The sequence below is a fragment of the Macrosteles quadrilineatus genome, unplaced genomic scaffold (assembly GCF_028750875.1).
Source record: "Macrosteles quadrilineatus isolate MER2022 unplaced genomic scaffold, UCM_ALF_1.0 Scaffold_1__1_contigs__length_201487025, whole genome shotgun sequence".
Classification (NCBI taxonomy): Eukaryota; Metazoa; Arthropoda; class Insecta; order Hemiptera; family Cicadellidae; genus Macrosteles; species Macrosteles quadrilineatus.
In genome coordinates, this window is record NW_026542594.1 from 36,312,287 (window position 1) to 36,332,553 (window position 20,267).

Sequence of the window (20,267 nt, forward strand, 5' to 3'; positions counted from 1 at the left end):
TGAGAAGCTAAAAATGGGTCCTCATGGGATGTTAGGAGTGCTGTGTCGTCTGCAAATGTGAATAAAAAAAATTTGTATTTTCGGGTATGTCTGACGTATATATGAGATACAGAATTGGTCCCAGGATGCTTCCCTGCAGTACACCTGACTCTATTTTGTGTAGCTTGGTGTAAATTCCTTGGTGCTTTATTCTAAAACTAGTAAACACGTTGCTCGAAATCGAGCAATTGAAAAGAAGTAAAGTAGTTTTTTAAAAACAAATAAAAGTCATCATAATTTCCGATGAGTTTAAAAGACTTTGAATTGAAAAATAAATAACAGCAATTAAATTATACAGCTTACCAAAATGTAAACAATTATGTCCTTCATAAGGATAACATGGGAACTTTAACAGCCACCGGGGCAGAGCCCAAGGGACTTTTTCGAAAATGTAAGGTCAGTTTGCAAATCTACGCTACACGCTCTTTCCAATGAGACGACAATGGATAAAATCGGTTAAGAAATGGCGGAGGAGTTCAACCGACAAAGTTTCATGTAGCGTATTAATTATATAGATGTCTGTTTTCCAGGTAAGATTTAAACAATACAAAATAGTTATGAGGGAGAAAACCTTTATAATTTTGAATAAAAGTCCAGGATGCCACACTTTACCAAAGGCTTGGCTTACGTCAAGAAACGCTGCAGAGCAATATTCTTTTTTCTCCAGGCTCTGTCTTATTCTGTCTGAAAGTCGGTGCACTTGTTGAATAGTAGAATGGTATTGACGAAAGCCGAATTGATGATTATGTATAACATTATGTTCATCCAAGAGTGGGCCTAGTCTTTTTAAAAGTAGTTTTTCAAATACTTTAGACGTTATGGGAAGGAGACTGATGGGCCTGTATGAGGTTACTTCGTTTGGGGGTTTTCCAGGTTTTGGTAGAACGATAATTTCTGAAACCTTCCATTCAGTCAGAAAGTACTCAAGGCGGAGAATGACATTGAATACTAGAGTAAAGAACTCAAAACCTTTCTCAGGGAGCTCTTTTAATATTTTTGCAGTGATTAGATCATATCCTGGAGATTTATTTCAACGTAATTCACGGATGATGCATATTTTTATCTCATTTTTTGTGAATGTTTGGATAGGGAAATCCAGTTGATTGGGTGAATCCAGATATTCCTGTACCTCAGGAGAGTTTGTTGCACTGGTATGCGGCATCAATACTTGGGAGAAGTGAGATGCAAATAATTTTGCTTTTTCGTCCAAGCTTTTAGCCCACGAACGATCAGGTTTTAATAATGGGGGAACAGACGATTTTGGTCTCTTGAAGTTTTTTGTTACCTTCCATTAAGAGTAGTTTGATGTTTCTGTTGAAGAAAGATTACTTGTATATTCCTGAAACCATTAGTTTCTATTGTGTCTTAAAAGTCTTTTTAAGTTTTGAGGGACGCTCTATTAAAGTTGGTTTTACTATTTATATTCCGTGTATTCTGTCAATTAAATAATTGAAAATTTTTTTAACTGTAAGCCATTGGTGAACTAATATCAGATCTTTTTATTGTACCATTAATTACAACACAAATCTACAAAATATTCACTAAAATGTCCCTAAAGTCTCCCCAAAGAGTTTTAATTAAATCCATTATAGTTTTCACCATATGCCGATTTTGGATCAAGATGTCAATGGGCTATCATGACATGAGATAAAACCAAGACGAGGGTTTGGGCTACTCCTTTACAATAAACTAAATGCTAAATGCATTGAAACACACATAACAAAATTACAAAATTAGTTCTAAATATCACGAGGAACAGTAACATACCCGTGCCAGGCATTCCCTTTATGAGGATATAGTGATCAGCAGCCAGTGCCCTGAATATCGCCTTGCGCTGTTGATCGTTGAGGTCGCTCAACAGGTCCACGCTAGCCTTGAGCACTCGAGATGACAGTTTGGGGCTGAAGTCCGGCAATGTTAGGTCTATCACTGCTCTACGTAGCCTCTCAGCCTTTAAAGTCATCATTAGATATTTTTGGAAAGGGGTTTTTACGATCATAACCTAAATGTAACAATTAAATTAACCAAGGGGTTAAAAGAGTGGGGTATCAGAAATAAGAAAAAGGTGAAGGTGACTAAAACTGATTACTTTCCGTAAAACTGATTGTCCATTGATATTGTTTTGTCCATTGTGTTCAATTAACATCAACGGCAACTAATTTATTTATAACTAAATTAATTTCTGGAATTTCAGTAAAACAGATTAACTGATTATTATTTTCAGTATTATTTCAGTATTATCTGACTATTATTTTCATGATGTTGTGTCTAATTACATTTACAAAACAATGTGGAGACTAGTGATGGTCAAAACCAGAAATTTCGAATCTCAAAACCTTAACGCGAAACTTTTTTACTTAGCTGGTTACATAGGTCAAGGTTACAAATATAGGTAATAATAAAATGTTTAAGGAATGCAATCAAAACTGAAAGAGATCTACTCCTGACACTGACATAACATAAATGTTTATCTGATAATCTTAAACTTAAATACAACATTTTTTTTTTAAACAACCAACATTAAAATAAATTAAACCCCTAACACCAACATAAACATGAATATTAGATTAATTAGAACATTTAGTAGTCAATATTTCTCTGTGTTATGAAATATTGATGTGAAACTGAATTGTACGTCGTTCGAGTTATAGAGTATTTAAGATGCCTTTTGAAGTTCAGAATACAATTTACTTGTTTCATTACTTTTGATGGTGATATGTATGCTCTATTGCTACGAGCTTGTGTGGAAACAGTGTTATTTACAATAATAATGACACAAAAAATGTCAGCAGTTTTAAAAATAAAACTGCCAAACTCTTGAATTTTGAAACTTTTGAATCTCGAAACTTGGTGATCGAATCTCGAAACCGAAACTTTTCCAAAGTTTTGATGGTTTTGAGATTTGAGATTCGGTTTTGACACATCACTAGGAGACCTCCAAGGAACACTGAACAGTAATGTAATTCCAGTAAACATCAAGACTACAGTAATCACTACTTCCTTTCATACAAATTTGCTGATATATTTGATAACAACATACAAATGATTCCATTACCATATACAGTGTGAGAACGGTGATATATTTTCTTAAAATACAAAATTTGTTGAAACATATTGCAATACTTTTTTTTTACTCAAACCTACAACAAACTGTTTTAGAGGGACTACCAGTGAAACATGAAAATATGTTTAGCAATTGATTTTAATTTCAGAACACAGGTAAAATAAAACTTGTTCATAAATACCTGTTCTGTGCAGTCCAGAAGACAGCCCAAATTGGTCATGTTGAACACAAGGCCAGATTGAGACTCATATTTGTCTAGACACCACACATTGTCAGTCACTTGGTGTGTGCTGAGATCTCTGGAAAAAATATGTTAGAGGGTCTTAGAAACATTCAGGATGGTTCTCCCATGGAGAACTGCTCAGATTTATTATCAATTCTGTTTTATAATTCATTATGACCTAAATTCCAAGTCAGGCCAAAGGTTTTTAAATTTTTGTATAGGAATCACATGAAAGGCTGTTACAGAAATTGCATTATCTTGGGATTCAAAAAACTCCTTTGCAGTAGTTCACGTCCTATCTCACCAACAGGCAGCAATTTACAGAAATCAGTCATATAAATAACACTATAATTTCAAAAAATTCCCTCCGCAACACAAAGTATAAAGCATGGCGTCCCGCAAGGATCTATTCTTGGACCTTTGCTCTTTATTTGTTATGTTAAGAATATGCCAAACTGTCTGTGTAACAATGTAATATATAATTCTAAACTCGTACAGTATGCTGACGATTCTAATCTTATTGTATCTGCTAAATGTCAGATTGATTTGGAAGTAGCAGCTCATATAGAATTATCACAAATCCAAGAATTTTTGTAAACAATCGATTAATGCTAAATTCACAAAAAAACTAATTTTATTTCTTTCAGCACTAAGCAGAACATAATAAGTGTAGCCCTCATATTTTTATTGACAACAACACAATAAATCAAATTGATTGTACAACATTTTTAGGTATCCATATTGATGAATGTCTTAGGTGGGATCATCATGTAGGAAGCATTGTGCGTAAGGTAAATTCTGGAATCCATGCCTTGAAAAGAATGTTTTATTTAAGTGACCTAGCAACATTAAAAATAGTTTTTCATTTCCATATCCAATCACATATATCTTATGCAATAGTAGTGTATGGAGGCACTTCCCAGAAAAATTTAGATAAGATACTTGTTTTACAGAAAAAGGCAATAAGAATAATGTTAAAATTAGATTATAATGAGTCTGTAAAGCAACATTTTGTCAATTTGAAACTATTAACTGTGTTTAGTTTGTATCGTACATGTAAAAAATAACCAGGAAAAATTTAAAACACATTGTGAAACCCATCAATACAACACTAGAGACAAAAATAATATAGTTCTACCGAAACACAACTTAGAAATGTATAAAAATAAGCCCTCATATGCTGGTGTAAAGTTTTTAAAGATAATACCAAATGAAATAAAACATTTTAAGGATAAAAAAAAGTTAAGACAAAAACTTAAAGAATTTTTGATAGAAAAACCCATCTACTCAATAGATGAACTTTTTATGAACGTATACAGCTATAGATAGTTTTATTTTCTGTATTTTTTGTTTAGGTTAAGTATTTGTACATAGTAATTATAAGCTTGACACTATTTATTGTACGTTTTGTACATACTATTTAAAAAAAAAAAAAATCTTCTTATAAATGCCAATAAATCAAACTTCATATATTTTTCAACCAAACAATCAACAACAAAATTTGAAGCAAAAATTTGTATAAACAATGACAAGATAGACCAAGTTGAACAGACTAAATTTCTTGGTTTAATTATCAACAATAATCTTACTTGGGACAATCACGTTAAACATGTTAAAAAATTGACTTCTGGTGTATGTGCTTTGAGACAGATGTCTCAGATCTGCAGCATAGACACTTTGAGGATAATATACTTTTCCTACAGTCACCCGACAAAGTTGGCTTCCTTGTACTGTTTATAGTACAGAAAGCTGCTAATTGCTGCATATTTATACTTTGCCGTACGGTTTATACTTTGTCGTACGGTTTATACTTTGCCGCACATCAGGATTCCAACGAAACAACACAAAACAGCGTGGTTCTATAATGCACGTAATCCGTGTACGCTTGGAAATAGGTTGGCAACACTTAAAGATAATAATACTATGAGCAGCTGATTGACTATTATAACTACGATTTAACCTCTCATTTCGTGTTTATAGTTTCGGTATTTCTGAACTTTCTGGACTTTTCTTTTAAACGTATTTAAAACATTCCTACGATCTTAATAAACAAGAAAATACCTTCAAAGCATTTTTTTAGGCGTGGAAACCACTTCAAATTATAAAAACATACGGAACTATATTCTCAAAACGCGGAGCACATTTCTTGCCGAGGAAAAACAGCGGAGTGATACGGACCGCGGGTACTACTTTCTCTAGGGCACCATTTGTGTTGCCAGCTGAACCTCGAAACATGTTATATAAGTGTTTGAAAGACTAATTATTTATATGCCTTATAGTGACTGTAGGAAAAATATAATGTGTAACACGAGTGAATAAGGCCTTTGCTGCACTCGAGATCATTCCGCACGAGCCGCAGGCGAGTGCGTAAACATTGCTCTCGTGTGCAGCAAAGTGCCACTTTCACCACTAGTTACACAAATAACTATTTCATTACTGCATAGTCTCATAGCTTAAGGAATATCTATTTATGGAGCAACATCAAAGACCAATTTGGATTCTATCCTTATCAAACAAAAGAGAGCTATTCGTCTAATGATGAAACTGCAAAGAAAACAATCGGCTAAGAGATATTTTAAGGAATGAAGCATCTGTCTATGCAAAACAAATTCAATTTTCATCCACTTCAAGCAATACTGGTGACTATAACACTAGGTTTAAAATTAACCTACCCCGACATAAATTGGAATTTTTCAAAAAGAAAACTTATTATTCAGGTTTAAATTTTTTGCAACACCTGCCGGCTTATATAAAGACGGACAACAATTTGAATAAATTTAAAAGAACACTAAAAAGACTTTTTAATTAAATTTCCATTTTATTCCATAGAAGAATTTTTTTTAATAAAAATTAGTAGCTTACATAATTTGAACTCCATAGCAAAATTAGGGGAACAATTTAAATTTTCACAATGATTAGTAATACATTACTTTTTCTTTTCTTTGTATTTTTTTACCTAAGCCCGGAAAATGGGTATATGTTTTTTATTTTAATAACTGCTAATGTTATTGTGATTGCGATAGTGTTATATTTTTAATATATTCAATTAGAAATTCTTCACTTATCTTAATAGTATATTTTAAGCACTTTGTAATATGTAGTTATATGTATTTATAGCCTATTTTACTCTATTCAAAACAATGTTATTTTATGTATAATGAATAAAGAATGATTTGATTTGATACTATAAATAAAGATAATTTGAATTTGAATTAATTAAAAAAAAATTGTAAAAAGGAGCATTCATATGTCCATAAAAACCCCAAGCTGAAATTAAAAAAGTAATACAAGGTAAAAGATCACCTACAGAAGATTAAGTAAACTGATCAGCCTGAAAACAAGATTAAACCCACAATCAGGGGGTTTACTGGTTTTGAAATGCCATCGGGGGCATGCAGAGATCACTCCCAAGATTGGCAGAATACAAGGTACTCTTGATTTATTAAAACAAGGAATGGTTATTTGAAATTCCCATGTTATTCTTATAGATGATATAAAAACCGTTGTAGTTTGCATGGTTTAAGGATATATTTAAATGGAATTTGGCAAATCGTTTTATTTCATACTAAGCTAGCAACATTTCAATTAAAAACAAACACACCTTATTACCTTCCTTGTAATGTAGCAGCAAACCCATTAAACTCATTAAAATTAATGTCATTTAATTAGGTAATAAAGCTGACAATTTTAAGAGAATATTTTAGTGGAAAACCAGCCCGGTAAATGGAAATTCGCTTAGTCTGCAGGTGTGCTACGGCGGGAGTACAGTAGAACCTTGATTATCCATGGTAATGGGGGGAGAGAGACTACAAAAATTACTGAAAACCACGGTTAATCCAACATGACATAAACATATATATAAAACCCATAAAAACGCTTAATACTGTATAAAAATCCAAGCCTCTCAAAGTCCAACCCCACGTCCACGCCGTGAGAGGTGGGCAACGTCCCAAGTAGGAAACAAAAGGGGCGGCGAATGGGGCTCTGGTGAAGGCTCTGGAAGGTGTTAGACCCAGCAAGCCAACAGTGGATTTTCATTTGCTTTCAAGAATAAAAATAGGCCAAGGAATGATGAAATAAATGGAACTGACCGGAAAGGTTTAAGGTTAAGATTTGGAAAATTGAATATACTTACGCTAACAAATAAGATAGAAGAATTAGTCGATGTAATGAAGGATAGGAGATTAGATGTGCTGGGTCTAAGTGGAGAGGACATGATGAGAAGGAATTACGTGATGGGTACAAACTTTTTTGGAGTGGGAATAGAAGGGGAAGAACTTGTGTTGCTTTCATAGGAAATAAAGAAATCAAGGAAAGAATTGAAGAGGTGAAGTATTTATCAGATAGAATGATCAGCATGACAATTAAGATGAAGGCAGAGAAGTGTGTTATAATGCAAGGGTATGCGCCACAAGTGGCTTGTACCAAGGCCCCACTAGAAAAAACAGGCCATGCTGCAGCACGGGCAGCGCAACAATACGTCACAGTGGTGGATATTGTACTAAACTCTTATCATTAAAATCTTACAAACAGCCAGCTTGTTTATTTACCTAAAACATATGGAAATGGTGATGGCAATGAATTTATCAATGAAATCTATCCACTAGTGTGATGTCATGGATCCTGCAGCATGGCCTGTTTTTCTAGTGGGGCCTTGGTTGTACAGACCAAGAGAAAGATAATTTTGAAGTGGAATTAGGAGAACATTTAGAAAATGTTAACATCTTAATGGGGGATTTGAATGCTAAAGTGGGTAGGCATAGGGGAGGATATGAAGAGATGTTAGGTGCTTTTGGATATGGACCACGGAATAGAGAAGGCGAACGCCTATTGGATTTGTGTGCAAGAAATGGATTAGCGATAGGAAACAGTAGATTCCAGAAAAGGGAGAGTCATGTAGTCACGAGATACAGTTGGGATGGAAATCAGAAAAGTGTCATTGATTACGTCATTGTAGATAAGGTTTGGGGAGAAAAGTTGGTTGATGTAAAGGTGATACCAAGTGTAAACATGGAAGGAGATCACAGATTGTTAGTAGGAACCTTGAAATGGATTAGTAGTCCAAAGAAGTTGAAATTACTAGGATGAAAATCTGGAAGCTACAACAGAAAGAAGAGTTAGGAACATTTCAAATGATTGTAAGACAGAAGTTACCAAAAAATGAAATTGGTGACGTTGAAGCAGAATGGGACAGTTTTAAGAAAGTATTGGTAGGATCTGCTGAAGAAGTGTGTGGGAGAACAAGGGGTAACATGAAAGAGACTGATGGAATGAAAAAACAATAGATGCAGTAAGAGAAAAGAACAGAGCCTCCCGAAAAATTGGTGTACACTAAGTCTCAACAAGTGTCCCTGTTGCTCGAATTCGAGCAATTGCTAAGTATTACAGGCGTTATTTTAAAAGGAATAACTACCATCATTTCTGATAACTTTTAAAAGATTCGACTCAAAGATTATGGAAATACTCAATATGTGCATAACAGATCATCAATCACGCAATCATCGTTTCTTGTAAATATCTTATAATTTTTCAGAAGATGATCTTGTTTATTTAGTGTTTTCTACAAATAGCCTTACTCATAGCCGCATTAGGTTGTCCATAATAACAATTATAAATTCTATTAAAAAAAAACATTATTTCTATTTCTTCTCCTAAGCAAGTTGAAGGGAACTAACTTCTATATACACCGCGACTTCCCCCAAGAAATACGTGTGAAGAGGGCGAGGCTAGCTGCCGTGCGAAGTGAGGTTACGCGCGTGGCAGGGTGGCGACGAATGCCGTTGGTATACGACCATGTGTACATCAACAACATAAGGTTCAGCTGGGAAGACGACAAACTGATGGCAGGCAAGGACGACGGTGCAGAAAAACTACGGGAGATGTTCAAACACGACTTTAGGGAGGCCCTGGAGAAGATTAAGAACCATGACAGCAAACAGCGCGATCGCCGGCAGACGTATGCTGAAGCAGCAGGGGGTAAAGTGACCTACAACGAGACTCAGAGCAACACGGCCAAGCATACAACCACCAGTCCGAGAGATCAGGAATTGGAGGAGGGGGAGCTGTCATCAGGCTGAGGAGGCTACACTAATCCCAGGACCTTTGAGGGCGAGGGGCAACGGACCAGCAACTCCAAAACACCGGTAAAAGACTATTTTTTGAGAATTTTGAGTTATAATATATGTGGAATAAAAAACAAGCTAGATGATTCATATTTTCTGGAAATGTTAAATAACTACCTATGATTTAATTTTACTTTTAGAAACCTTTGCTACAGGAAAAGATAAAGAGTATTTATGCACTAAGTTTCAAAATTATTCTGTGTACCTACATTATAAGTGCAAGTAGAGTAGCTCACTATGGTAGACACAAGGGAGGTTTGGTTATTCTAATCAATTTACAGTTACCATTTGCAAAAAAAATATAAGTTATGTAGAGTATCAAGATTTTCCTATAATAGAACTTTGTTATGAAAATCTCTGTTCAGATTCAGATAAAAATATTACAATTTTGCCTTTATACTTAAACTACGGTGAGTGGGAGGAACAGTTTCAAAATTTGGTATATTTTACTGAACTGTATTCTTTAGATAATTTAGTTTTGATTGGGGATCTTAATGGACGAATAGGAGCTGAACAGAATTTTACTGAGGGAACAATAGATCATTTTAATAACTCGTTAGTTAGTAGCAGAAGGTCTAAAGATACCATAGTAAATTCTAGAGGTAAGAAAGTATTAGATCTATTTACAAATTTAGGGTTAGTAGTTTTAAACGGTAGGACAAAAGGTGATAATGATGGAGAGTTTACTTTCCTAGATGGCATGGGAAGCTCAGTAATTGATTTAGCTGCAGTATCTATAGATTGTTTAAGCGTAGTAAACGATTTTAAGGTTATCAGTTGCCCAGGTTCTGATCACATGCCAGTTCAAGTGAGCTTAAGGGTCCTAGTCGAGAATGGGATTGAGGGTGAGGATGACAATGTTATCCTACCTCTGTTACCTAAATTAAAATGGACTAAAAATGACGATTTATTTTACAGTAACAAAATTCATAGAGCCATGCTCCAGCTTTCGAATACAGAGGACAAGGAGAAAGTTATAGCAGAGCTGAGTGGTTATAGTGCTCGCCTACTAATCATAAGGTCGCCGGTTCGATCCTGAGAAAAGACAGTAGCTTTTTGATGGTTCGAAACTGGACCCAGCTGTTCCTGATCATTGGGCTTTAAATAAATGATCCTGGCTAATGAAACAGCTGATCTTAGTCAGTAACAAAGCTACACAGATCATCTCACACCATTCTACACTCATCCTTCACTCATATTTGGGTTAAAATACGCACCTAAGTGGCGTCCCCATCTTAATGATTGATTGATTGATTGATTGACAATTGTTAAAGCAGCGGCCTTTAAACTAAAGCCACAACAAAAATCTTATACTTTTATTAAGAAACAGCCTTGGTTCGATAATGAATGTTTGGCTCAAAGAAAACGGGTTTTTAAGATGTTAAATCGTTACAGGAAATCAAACTGCCAAATAATCAAATTACAGTACTCTCATGAGCAAAAAGCTTTTAGATCCCTTTGTAGGGAAAAGAAACAATTGTACCAAAATAATTTAGTTATCAATTTAAGTCAAACATCAGATTCAAGGAGTTTTTGGCAAGCAGTCAGTGTAATTAAAAAAAAGGAAGGGAAGAAGATTGGAAAAATTGCATCGTCAGAGTGGGTTAAACATTTTCACACCCTACTCAACCCACCTTTACTAGTAGATAAGATAAGTTACGCAGAACCTTTTATCGTTGGACGTTGATGCATACCTTGATAGTGATTTCACTCTCGCTGAGTTAACAATTGTCTTGTCCAGTGCTAAACAAAACAAAGCACCGGGTCGCGATAGAATTCCGTATGAATTCTGCAAAAATGCGCCTCAGGTTTTACTAATTAAACTACTTAAAATCTACAATAATTGTTATAAAACGGGAATAGTACCAGAATCCTTTAAAAGTTCAATTGTGTTTCCGTTGCATAAGAAGGGGGATATTAACTGCGTAGCAAATTACCGAGGTTTATCTTTTATTGATTGTATAGCAAAACTTTTTATTGGTTTAGTAAACAATAGACTTACTAATTGGGTCCATGAAAAAAAATATATTAACAGAGTTTCAGGCTGGGTTTAGGAGGGGGTATTCAACAATAGATAATATTTTTAACCTAACCTGTATGGGACACTTAAGATTAGAGGAAAACAGGGGAAACTATTTTGTTTTTTATTGATTTTTCATCAGCTTTTGATACAATAGACAGAGATGCCCTTATGTTCAAATTATCGTGTTTAGGCTTATCAACAAAATTACTAACTATATTGAAGAACTATTTCTCGGGAACCACGGCGTCAATATGGGTTCCTGGAGGAATGACCAACAGCTTTAACACCTCCATGGGTTTAAGACAAGGATGTCTAATCAGCCCTATTAATTTCTCATTATTCATTAATGATCTGCCAGAAGTGTTAGAAGGTGGGTGCAACTTTGGTGGTCAGAGGGTCAATATGCTGATGTATGCAGACGATATAGTGATTGTATCTCCGACAGCTACAGGTCTGCAGCACATGATAAATAGGCTAGAAAATTACTGTGAAATATGGAACCTCAACCTCAATTTAAATAAATCAAAAGTCATGGTATTTATTTAGGAAAGGCGGTAGGCTTGGAACAAATTGTCAATGGTGGTACAAAGGCAAAACAATAGAGGTAGTAAACAGCTATAAATATCTAGGGGTCGATTTTACTCCATCTTTGTCGTGGAACTTATATTTCCATCAAAAGAATATTATGACAAAACTAGCAATTAATTCAATATGGGCTAGTTTCATAAGGGGCAGTAAGATTCCGCTAAGCTCAAAAATAATTTGTTATAACGCAGTTTTAAGATCGATTTTATGTTATGGAGCACAAGTGTGGGGCTTTTTGGAATCCAAAACAATAGAGAACGCACAAAACTTTTTTATAAAAAAATTATTTCGTCTACCTAGAAACACTCCCAATTATGTGTTATATTTAGAAACAGGTTTCGAGAAATTGCATATTTATACATTAGCACTACATATCAAGACAATATTAAAAGTTTTATTACTCCCAGAAAATAGACTCCCACATATGCTTGCCAAACAAATTATTTCAAAAAATATTTACTGGTGCAAGCAATTAAAATCGATTGGGTGCAAAAGAGGAATGACGATAGATTTTAATATTGATGATTTAGACTCACTCCAGACACAGCTGTTTGGTCTGGTAGAGGTAGAGCGGTGCTCATGGAAGGGGGAGTGCGAGGGGAGAGCGATAACGTCTTTGTACCACCAGCAATATCTCTCTCTTGACCTTGGGCTCGGCGACAGACCCTTGCTCACTGATAACTTGGACATTTCCCTTATATCCTGGATTATTAAGGCCAGAGCAGGGCTACTGTCATTAAATTATCAACCTTGGATAGAGAATAAAAATTACATTTGCTCTCTATGCAATAATAGGCAAATTGAATCAGTGTTTCAATACGTAGCAGTATGCCCAATTCTAAAGAATATCAGATATTTTTGGCTAAAAGCACATTCTTTGAGTGAAGACGAATTCTTTGATTATTTAAATGGAAGGGATTGGCGGGCTTTGGGTGGTTTTTTAAGAGATGCTTGGAGTGTTAGATGGGATCTAATACAGGAGTTTAACTTTTAGACAAATGAAAAAGCAAGTAATCTAAAAAATTATTGTTTCCTTGTTTGTTACTTTTGTTAACAATTTTGTTTATAGATAGATCTTTTAATGTAAAAAAATGTATTTTATGTTAAGTTTATTATTTTATTTTCAGTCTTTTGTCAAGGAGTTACTTTCTGTTATATATTTAAAACAAAAATTAATGTGTCAACCAAACAGACGGTTTAGTAACCATTGTTTTTGTGTGCACATAAGTATGTATCATTGTGTAATGTTCCAAATTGTACAATAAAGCACATTTCATTTCATTTCTATTTCTTCTCCTAGGTGGTGTTCTATGACTTGCCTATATTTCCATAGTTTGCAAATCAGCTCTTTCAATGATTACTAAGAAATGCAGCACAGTGTTAACTCAGTTTTCTTTTTAAGACGGTGACACACTATCGATCTTTTCCCCGAACAAGACCCCGAACCGAGCAGGGAGAAGGGAGAAGGGAGGTCGAAGGGAGGATGTTCGATAGTGTGTCACGGGTCCGTACACCGATCAAGACGCCGAACAAGACATCAGGCCGAGCAGGGAGACGAGCGCTCTGGAGGCGGTTTTTTGGCGAAAGATCAAAGAAAAGATCGGTCCGATGTACGGTCCGATGTACGATAGTGTGTCACGGTACATTTTTGCCCCGTACATCGTCGCGAGCGCCGCACCGAGCGGCCGCCTGCGCTAGCATTGATAGTTCCGCGCTCTCACTCGCACACACTCTCTATCTCTCTCCAAACTTCCTTTTGCCGCGCTCGGTAGAATTCGTCTGGTCTTGGTCATGTTCGGGGAAATGTTCGGAGTAAAATTTTGCTGATATTTATCTCCCTTCTCCCTTCTCCCTGCTCGGTTCGGGGTCTTGATCGGGGAAAAGATCGATAGTGTGTCACCGCCTTTAGCATATCAATTTATCCAGCCTCTTCTTGCTTTTTTCCATTGTAACATTTACACCAACCCAAATTTAAAGGGTAAATAAATATTTAACTTCAACCAAGTCAGTAAATGTCTGAAGCAAACTGTTCAATTAACAAACTTATTGACTGTTTACAATTAACATATGTTCTTCTTCTCACTTTTAATTTGTGACAGCAGCTGGAGTTTCATAACAATTTTTGTTTCCCATGTTAATATTATGGAGAAATACGAAACTTTAAAGGGCTCCAGGGCCTCACTCTCTAATTATTTCCCTAAAATGAAAGTTTCCTGCACAACTTCACGTTACGCTCTTTCCAATGACACCAAAAACATGTGAATCGGTTCAGTAGTTTCGGAGGAGTAATTGTCACAAAAAAACTGCTTGAGTATTAAATAAGTACTAGCTGTTGACCCGTCCTACGTACGGGAATAAAGTAGTCGATTATATCTTAATGTAATCCAGAACAGCTATTTTACACACATAAAGAAAAATTGTGGCAGTTTTAATAGGGAAAATCATCTTGTAAACTAATGCCACGTGGCCATATATTTCTTTCATCTGGTTACAGGCCTATACGATATGCATTTTAAATCCGATAGTTTTACAATAAAACAGTGTGTTAATTAGAAAAGCCTTGAAGTGGGATTGGCGGTCGATTCACTCACACTGGTTTAAAGTACGTACAGTAGCTACATATTACCTTCCATTGCCTACTATTACTTAAAGAGTACCTTATTCTACCACAGTGGCCACTGAACCCTAAAGAAGATTTTGGCCTCTGATTCCCTTCTATCCCTTGCCTCTTCTAATGTTGACCCCAGTCTGGAGAAGTCTTTCATTGCTTGGCCCTCCAAGTGGTCGTCTTACTTGTGGTGCTCCTTGGAATACATTTAAGATGACGTATCTTCTCTCCACCACGCATAGCCTGTCCATCCGAGCCTCTTACTTCTGGAAATCGCCTATATATCTGGGTGTTTAAACAATCCTCTTAGCTCTCTGTCCTTTCGTATCTCAACCTCCATTATCTTGAAAAGGCCCGTATATTTTCTCTGAACTTTATTCTCAAATACAATAAGGGTTTTCTTTCAGTTCTTTGGCCAGGGCCCAAGTTTCTGAACCACAAAGTACTAATAGAGTACGGTATGAATCGAATTTGGTTTATAGCACACCCTGCAGCTTATAATTATTGGCCAGTTTTCTAGAGACCTCTACCATACCAATAGACATTTGCTTTACCAACCAAAAATCTGGTATGCCGAAATAGTTCTGACATTATTAAATAAACCGTCCATACCTATCCTTTATATCAATTACACTGCATTAATTAATTGCTAAATATAAGTAAACAAAGAAAAGTAAAACAATAACAAATAATTTGTTTTGAAACAGGTGTTCAGTTAAAATAACATTCATTTAGAAAAAGAACTTGTCACCTGTAGAAGGAATTTAAAATAGTAAACAGGCTAGTAAGGCTAGTGACGTAATTTTTCAAGGTTTATTATCCATATAAAATTCATTCTAAATTTCGTTATCCGTTCTAAAATCCATGATAATTACCCACCCTCATTGAATATATGTACCTACATCTTAATTTCCCACATTCATTTATTCAAACTATAAGATATTTAGCTAAAATAAAAAAAAAAAAAGACATTTTCCTACATCAGCGCATCCAAACGTAACCACACATGAACACACGCCAAACAACTTTTTAGATTTCACAAAAGGATCCTATGTCATCCATCTGTTTATCTCTGGATAAAACCCATCAAGGGTTGTGGTAATAATTTAAAATCGTGATTCCTGATCATCTTTGATCTCCTTGTTTGATAACATCAATATTTTCAGGCCTAATTCAAACAAACTTTAAGCAGTCGAACATTTATTGAAAACAAAAACCTTTCCTCAAAATGTAGATGAGTAAAACAATTTGCATAGTCTTTTCTTTAAAGGCTCTTGAGTCTTGAGTAGGGCCTCATTTGTATACAGCAATGGTCTTTCTAATCTCTGTGGTCTACTCATCTTACTTATTTTCTATAATCAATGGAAAAATCATAGACTAAATAAAATGGTCTATGATTTCTTGGACGGTTTGAGAGTGAAATTCCATGGTATTTGAGAGTGAAATTGTAAATAGTAGTCTTAGGAATAATACAGAATGTTTTTTAGAGAAGTAGTTCAGGTTGAGGAGTCCAAGAAAAAATATGAGTTAGGAAAGAATCTTGATGACAGTTTTGTTTTGTTACATTTTAATATCCAGGGCTTCTTAAATAATTATTTAGATTTAGTTTTCTTCCTGGAAAGTCAACAAAGAAAGGTTCAGGTAATTTCTTTAAATGAACATTGGCTAAATTCAACATGTATAAATTTATTAAACAGTTTAGATGATTTTAAAATTGCTGATTTTTATGCTAGAGTTGATCAATCTAGAGGAGGCTCATGTTTAATGATAGATAAAAATTTAAGTTTCAAAATTAGAAATGACTTGAAATTTCTGAATGAACCATATTGTTTTGAAGGGTCATTTATAGAAGTTAAGGAGTGGAATTCGGTCTTTGTATCAATATATAGAATTCCTGGGGATAATTTTGATAAAATATTTTTAGAAAAATTTGAGTTATTACTCGACAAATTGGCATTGGAGGCAAAATCTAAAAATGTTTTTATATCTTCTGACTTAAATATTAATCTGTTATCTGACAAAGCTAGTACCTGTAAAGTTTTTGAAATCTGTGATTGTTTTGGATTTGTACCAAATGTATTTATACCTACAAGAGTAACTAAAAATTCTAGTACTTGCATTGACAATATATTTTCTAACCTCGGAGCTAAGAATACTAGTAGCTTAGTTGTAGACATCGGTGCATCAGACCATAAAGTATTGATATTGTCATTTGAGAAAAGGTCTTCTCCAATACTTAGATGTAAAAACAAAGAACTAACTCGTAAATTTACAGAACAAAATTTAAAAACTTTCGAAATGGCTTTAAAGAATGCACATTATGATATTAACACACCAAATGTAAATACAAACTACAACAACTTTCTTAATACATTTCTAAATTTATTTAATGAGGTTTTTCCAAAAACAGTTAATACAAGATCAAATAAAACACAAAAAAGGAAAAATTGGATTACTTTAGGAATCAAAATTTCAGCAGAAAATAAAAGAAAATTGCACCAGGAATCTAAATGGAATAGAAACCCACAATTTTTAACTTACTACAACAATTACAGGAAAACTTTCAAAAAAGTCGTTGCATTAGCTAAATTAAAGGCAAATGATGATTTTATTAAAAGGTCCAAAAATAAAAGTAAAGCATCTTGGTCAGTCGTAAAACAAGAAATTGGATTAAATAGAAAAAACTCGGACACACCGGTTGAGATCCAATTGAATGATGGAAACGACCAATATGGTAGTGCATTGGCAATAGCAAATAAATTTAACAATTTTTTTATAAATGTTTCACAAATTGCTAACCAAATGACAGATAAAGATAAATCCATTCAGCTACTAAACAATAGTCAACATTTAATTAGACTTCAAAATTCTGCTTTACATTTTAAATTTAGGAAAATTTCAGTTCAGGATCTAAGAAAAGTTTTTACCAGTCTTAGCAATACTAAATCTTCAGGTTGGGACGAAATTCCCCTCTTTGTTATTAGTAGAGTTTTTAAACTTATTGAACAACCTCTCTGCACACTAGTGAATCAGTCCCTTGAGGAAGGAATTTTCCCTGAAAAACTTAAATATGCAGAGATAAAACCTCTTTTTAAAAAGGGTGATGTTAACAATCCTTCTGACTACCGACCAGTTGCTCTTTTGCCCTGTTTTTCCAAAGTTTTTGAAAAAATTGTGAAAACTCAACTTACAGATTATTTGGAACAAAATAATTTACTAAATCCATCTCAGTTTGGTTTCCGCTCAAAATCCAGTACTGAAAAGGCTATTACCAGGATGATTAACTGCATTGCGGAGGCCTTGGACGGGTCGCAGCGCACAATAGGTGTGCTGTGTGACCTGTCCAAGGCTTTTGACTGTGTTGATCATGATATATTGCTAGAAAAATTAAGTAGACATGGAATAAAAAATGTGGAATTAAAATGGTTCATTTCATATTTAAAAAGCCGTAAACAAAGAATTATATTACAGAAATGCCAAACCAAATATAAGTCAGAGTGGGGTTACACACCCTACGGAGTTCCTCAAGGTTCCATTCTTGGACCTTGTTTATTTTTAATTTATGTAAATGATTTATGTAATGTTACAAAAATGCATACTTTTCAATATGCAGATGATACTGCTTTAATCTGCACCGAACAAAAAACATTGGATTTCAAGCAAGACTTAATTACTAATGAGTTTCAACTCCTCGAGGACTGGTTCACAGTAAATGGTCTATCTATGAATGTGTCAAAGACACAACTAATTCACTTTTCAGTTGCTAATGAGAATAGAGACATTGTTGTAAATTCAAACCAAACATCAATATATTCTCAAAACTCAGTTAATTACCTTGGAATTGATATAGATTGGCAACTTAATTGGCAAACAAACATTAAGAATCTATCAAAGAGACTCAGATCAGCTATACTTGTTCTTCGGGTAATTCGACATACTACAAATTTAGACACACAATTAGCAGTATACCACGCTTATTTTTCTTCCATTATGAATTACGGTTTAACGGTATGGGGTTCTTCTAGTCATGCCGAACAAATTTTTATCCTCCAAAAAAGAGCAGTTAGAGTCTTAGCGAAAGTGTCTCGAATTACTCACAGTAAAGAGTTTTTCATTCAGTTTAAAATTCTTACTTTTTATAGTTCTTATATCTTTAAACTAGCTTTAATGGTTAAAAGTGATTTTGACACATTCATGGAAGATCAACATGCCCATCCTCACAACACTAGATTTAAAAACAATATAAAACCAGTTCAACACAGACTTAAAGTATTCCATTTATCTCCTCAGTACATGGGCCCAAAAATATATAACAAATTACCTTCTTCAATTAGGGACACTGATTCATTCCCTAAATTCAAAAAGAAGTTAAAAAACTTTCTTTTGGAGAAGGCCTTCTTCTCATTGGAGGAATATATGGAAGCTATGTAGATGTTAAGGCTCAGCAATGAAATTTATTTTAGTAATAATTTTAGTATAATAGAGACTATAAAATATTGTAACAATGACGAATCACCTGTCTGAATATGATGTTATGTGATTATTGGAAAATAAATAAAATAAATAAATAATAATAACCTCATACAATATTTCTATATCCATCCAGCTGTTAGTTCATACAAATTACATTGCACTAAAACAAACCTAAGATTTTAAAGACTGCCATAAAATTCAGTAAAAATAGTAAATTGTTTTGCAAGTGAAATACTTGACATTCCTTGTACTCGGCTAAAACAAAAGTTGATGGTTTGGCTTGCTGACCACCCTTTTTACAGTTTAGATGAATTTTTTGCAGAATACAATTGTAATGGTAAAATTGTTATCTAGTTCTTACTTAGTCCCTAGTCAACTGTTACCTAGTCTTTCAAACACTTGTTTAAGTACCTCACTTTTGTTTCATATATATAGTTCTGTGTTTTTCAAATGATTTTAGCTTTATTTTCTTGTTGTCTTTGTTATATTTAAGTTTAGTGAAGATTCCATGTTATAGACCATGTTATACTATCTAGAATCTATGGCCCTTTTTTTGTTAACGAGGTCTATTGTAACATATGTTATTTAATGACCAATAAAGATTTATGATTTAAAAAAACATAAATTAGAACATCTAGTATTATTATGTATATTTAAATAATCACTCATGCTCTTGCCGAATAAATTAACGTATTATAGCATTACACATAGTATGAATACGTCAACCCTACGTATTTAATTTAGTTTTTATCCAAATGCTGAATTGGTGTCACAAACGCGGAATGTTTACAGCTGTTACGTTAAGCAAATGGTATTATACTAAAAGCTTGTCTAGAATGTTAGCGTCGGCTGCTAGACTTTTTGAAAATTAAAACTTTATTTCTAAAAACTGAAACCCTAAACTAAAATTATGGCTTCAACATTCCTTAGTTCTTAAAATTATATGTCTTTCAACACAAAAATCATGAAAATCCGTCAAGTGGTTGGTTCAGAATCGTGAAATAAAAAAACCCTGTTACGTTTTAATAGATAAGATAGATTTCTGTATTACATGCAGTAAAAAATATATGTATATGTATGCCCGAGGGGGGGCGTTCGCCCCTTCGCCCCCCTCTAGATCCACCACTGGT

General features: G+C 34.3%; 1 protein-coding gene across 1 annotated transcript in view; it reads right to left on the reverse strand.

The window, feature by feature from the left end:
* LOC128982751 (DNA replication ATP-dependent helicase/nuclease DNA2) overlaps positions 1-20,267 on the reverse strand; it is a 217,434-nt gene that overhangs the window by 86,512 nt on the left and 110,655 nt on the right. Inside the window, exons 11-12 of the mRNA XM_054401709.1 lie at positions 3,285-3,402; positions 1,807-1,990 (exon numbers count right to left, since the gene is read on the reverse strand). Of these exons, the coding sequence (XP_054257684.1) occupies positions 1,807-1,990; positions 3,285-3,402 (302 nt within the window). The remainder of the gene's footprint in view (positions 1-1,806; positions 1,991-3,284; positions 3,403-20,267) is intronic.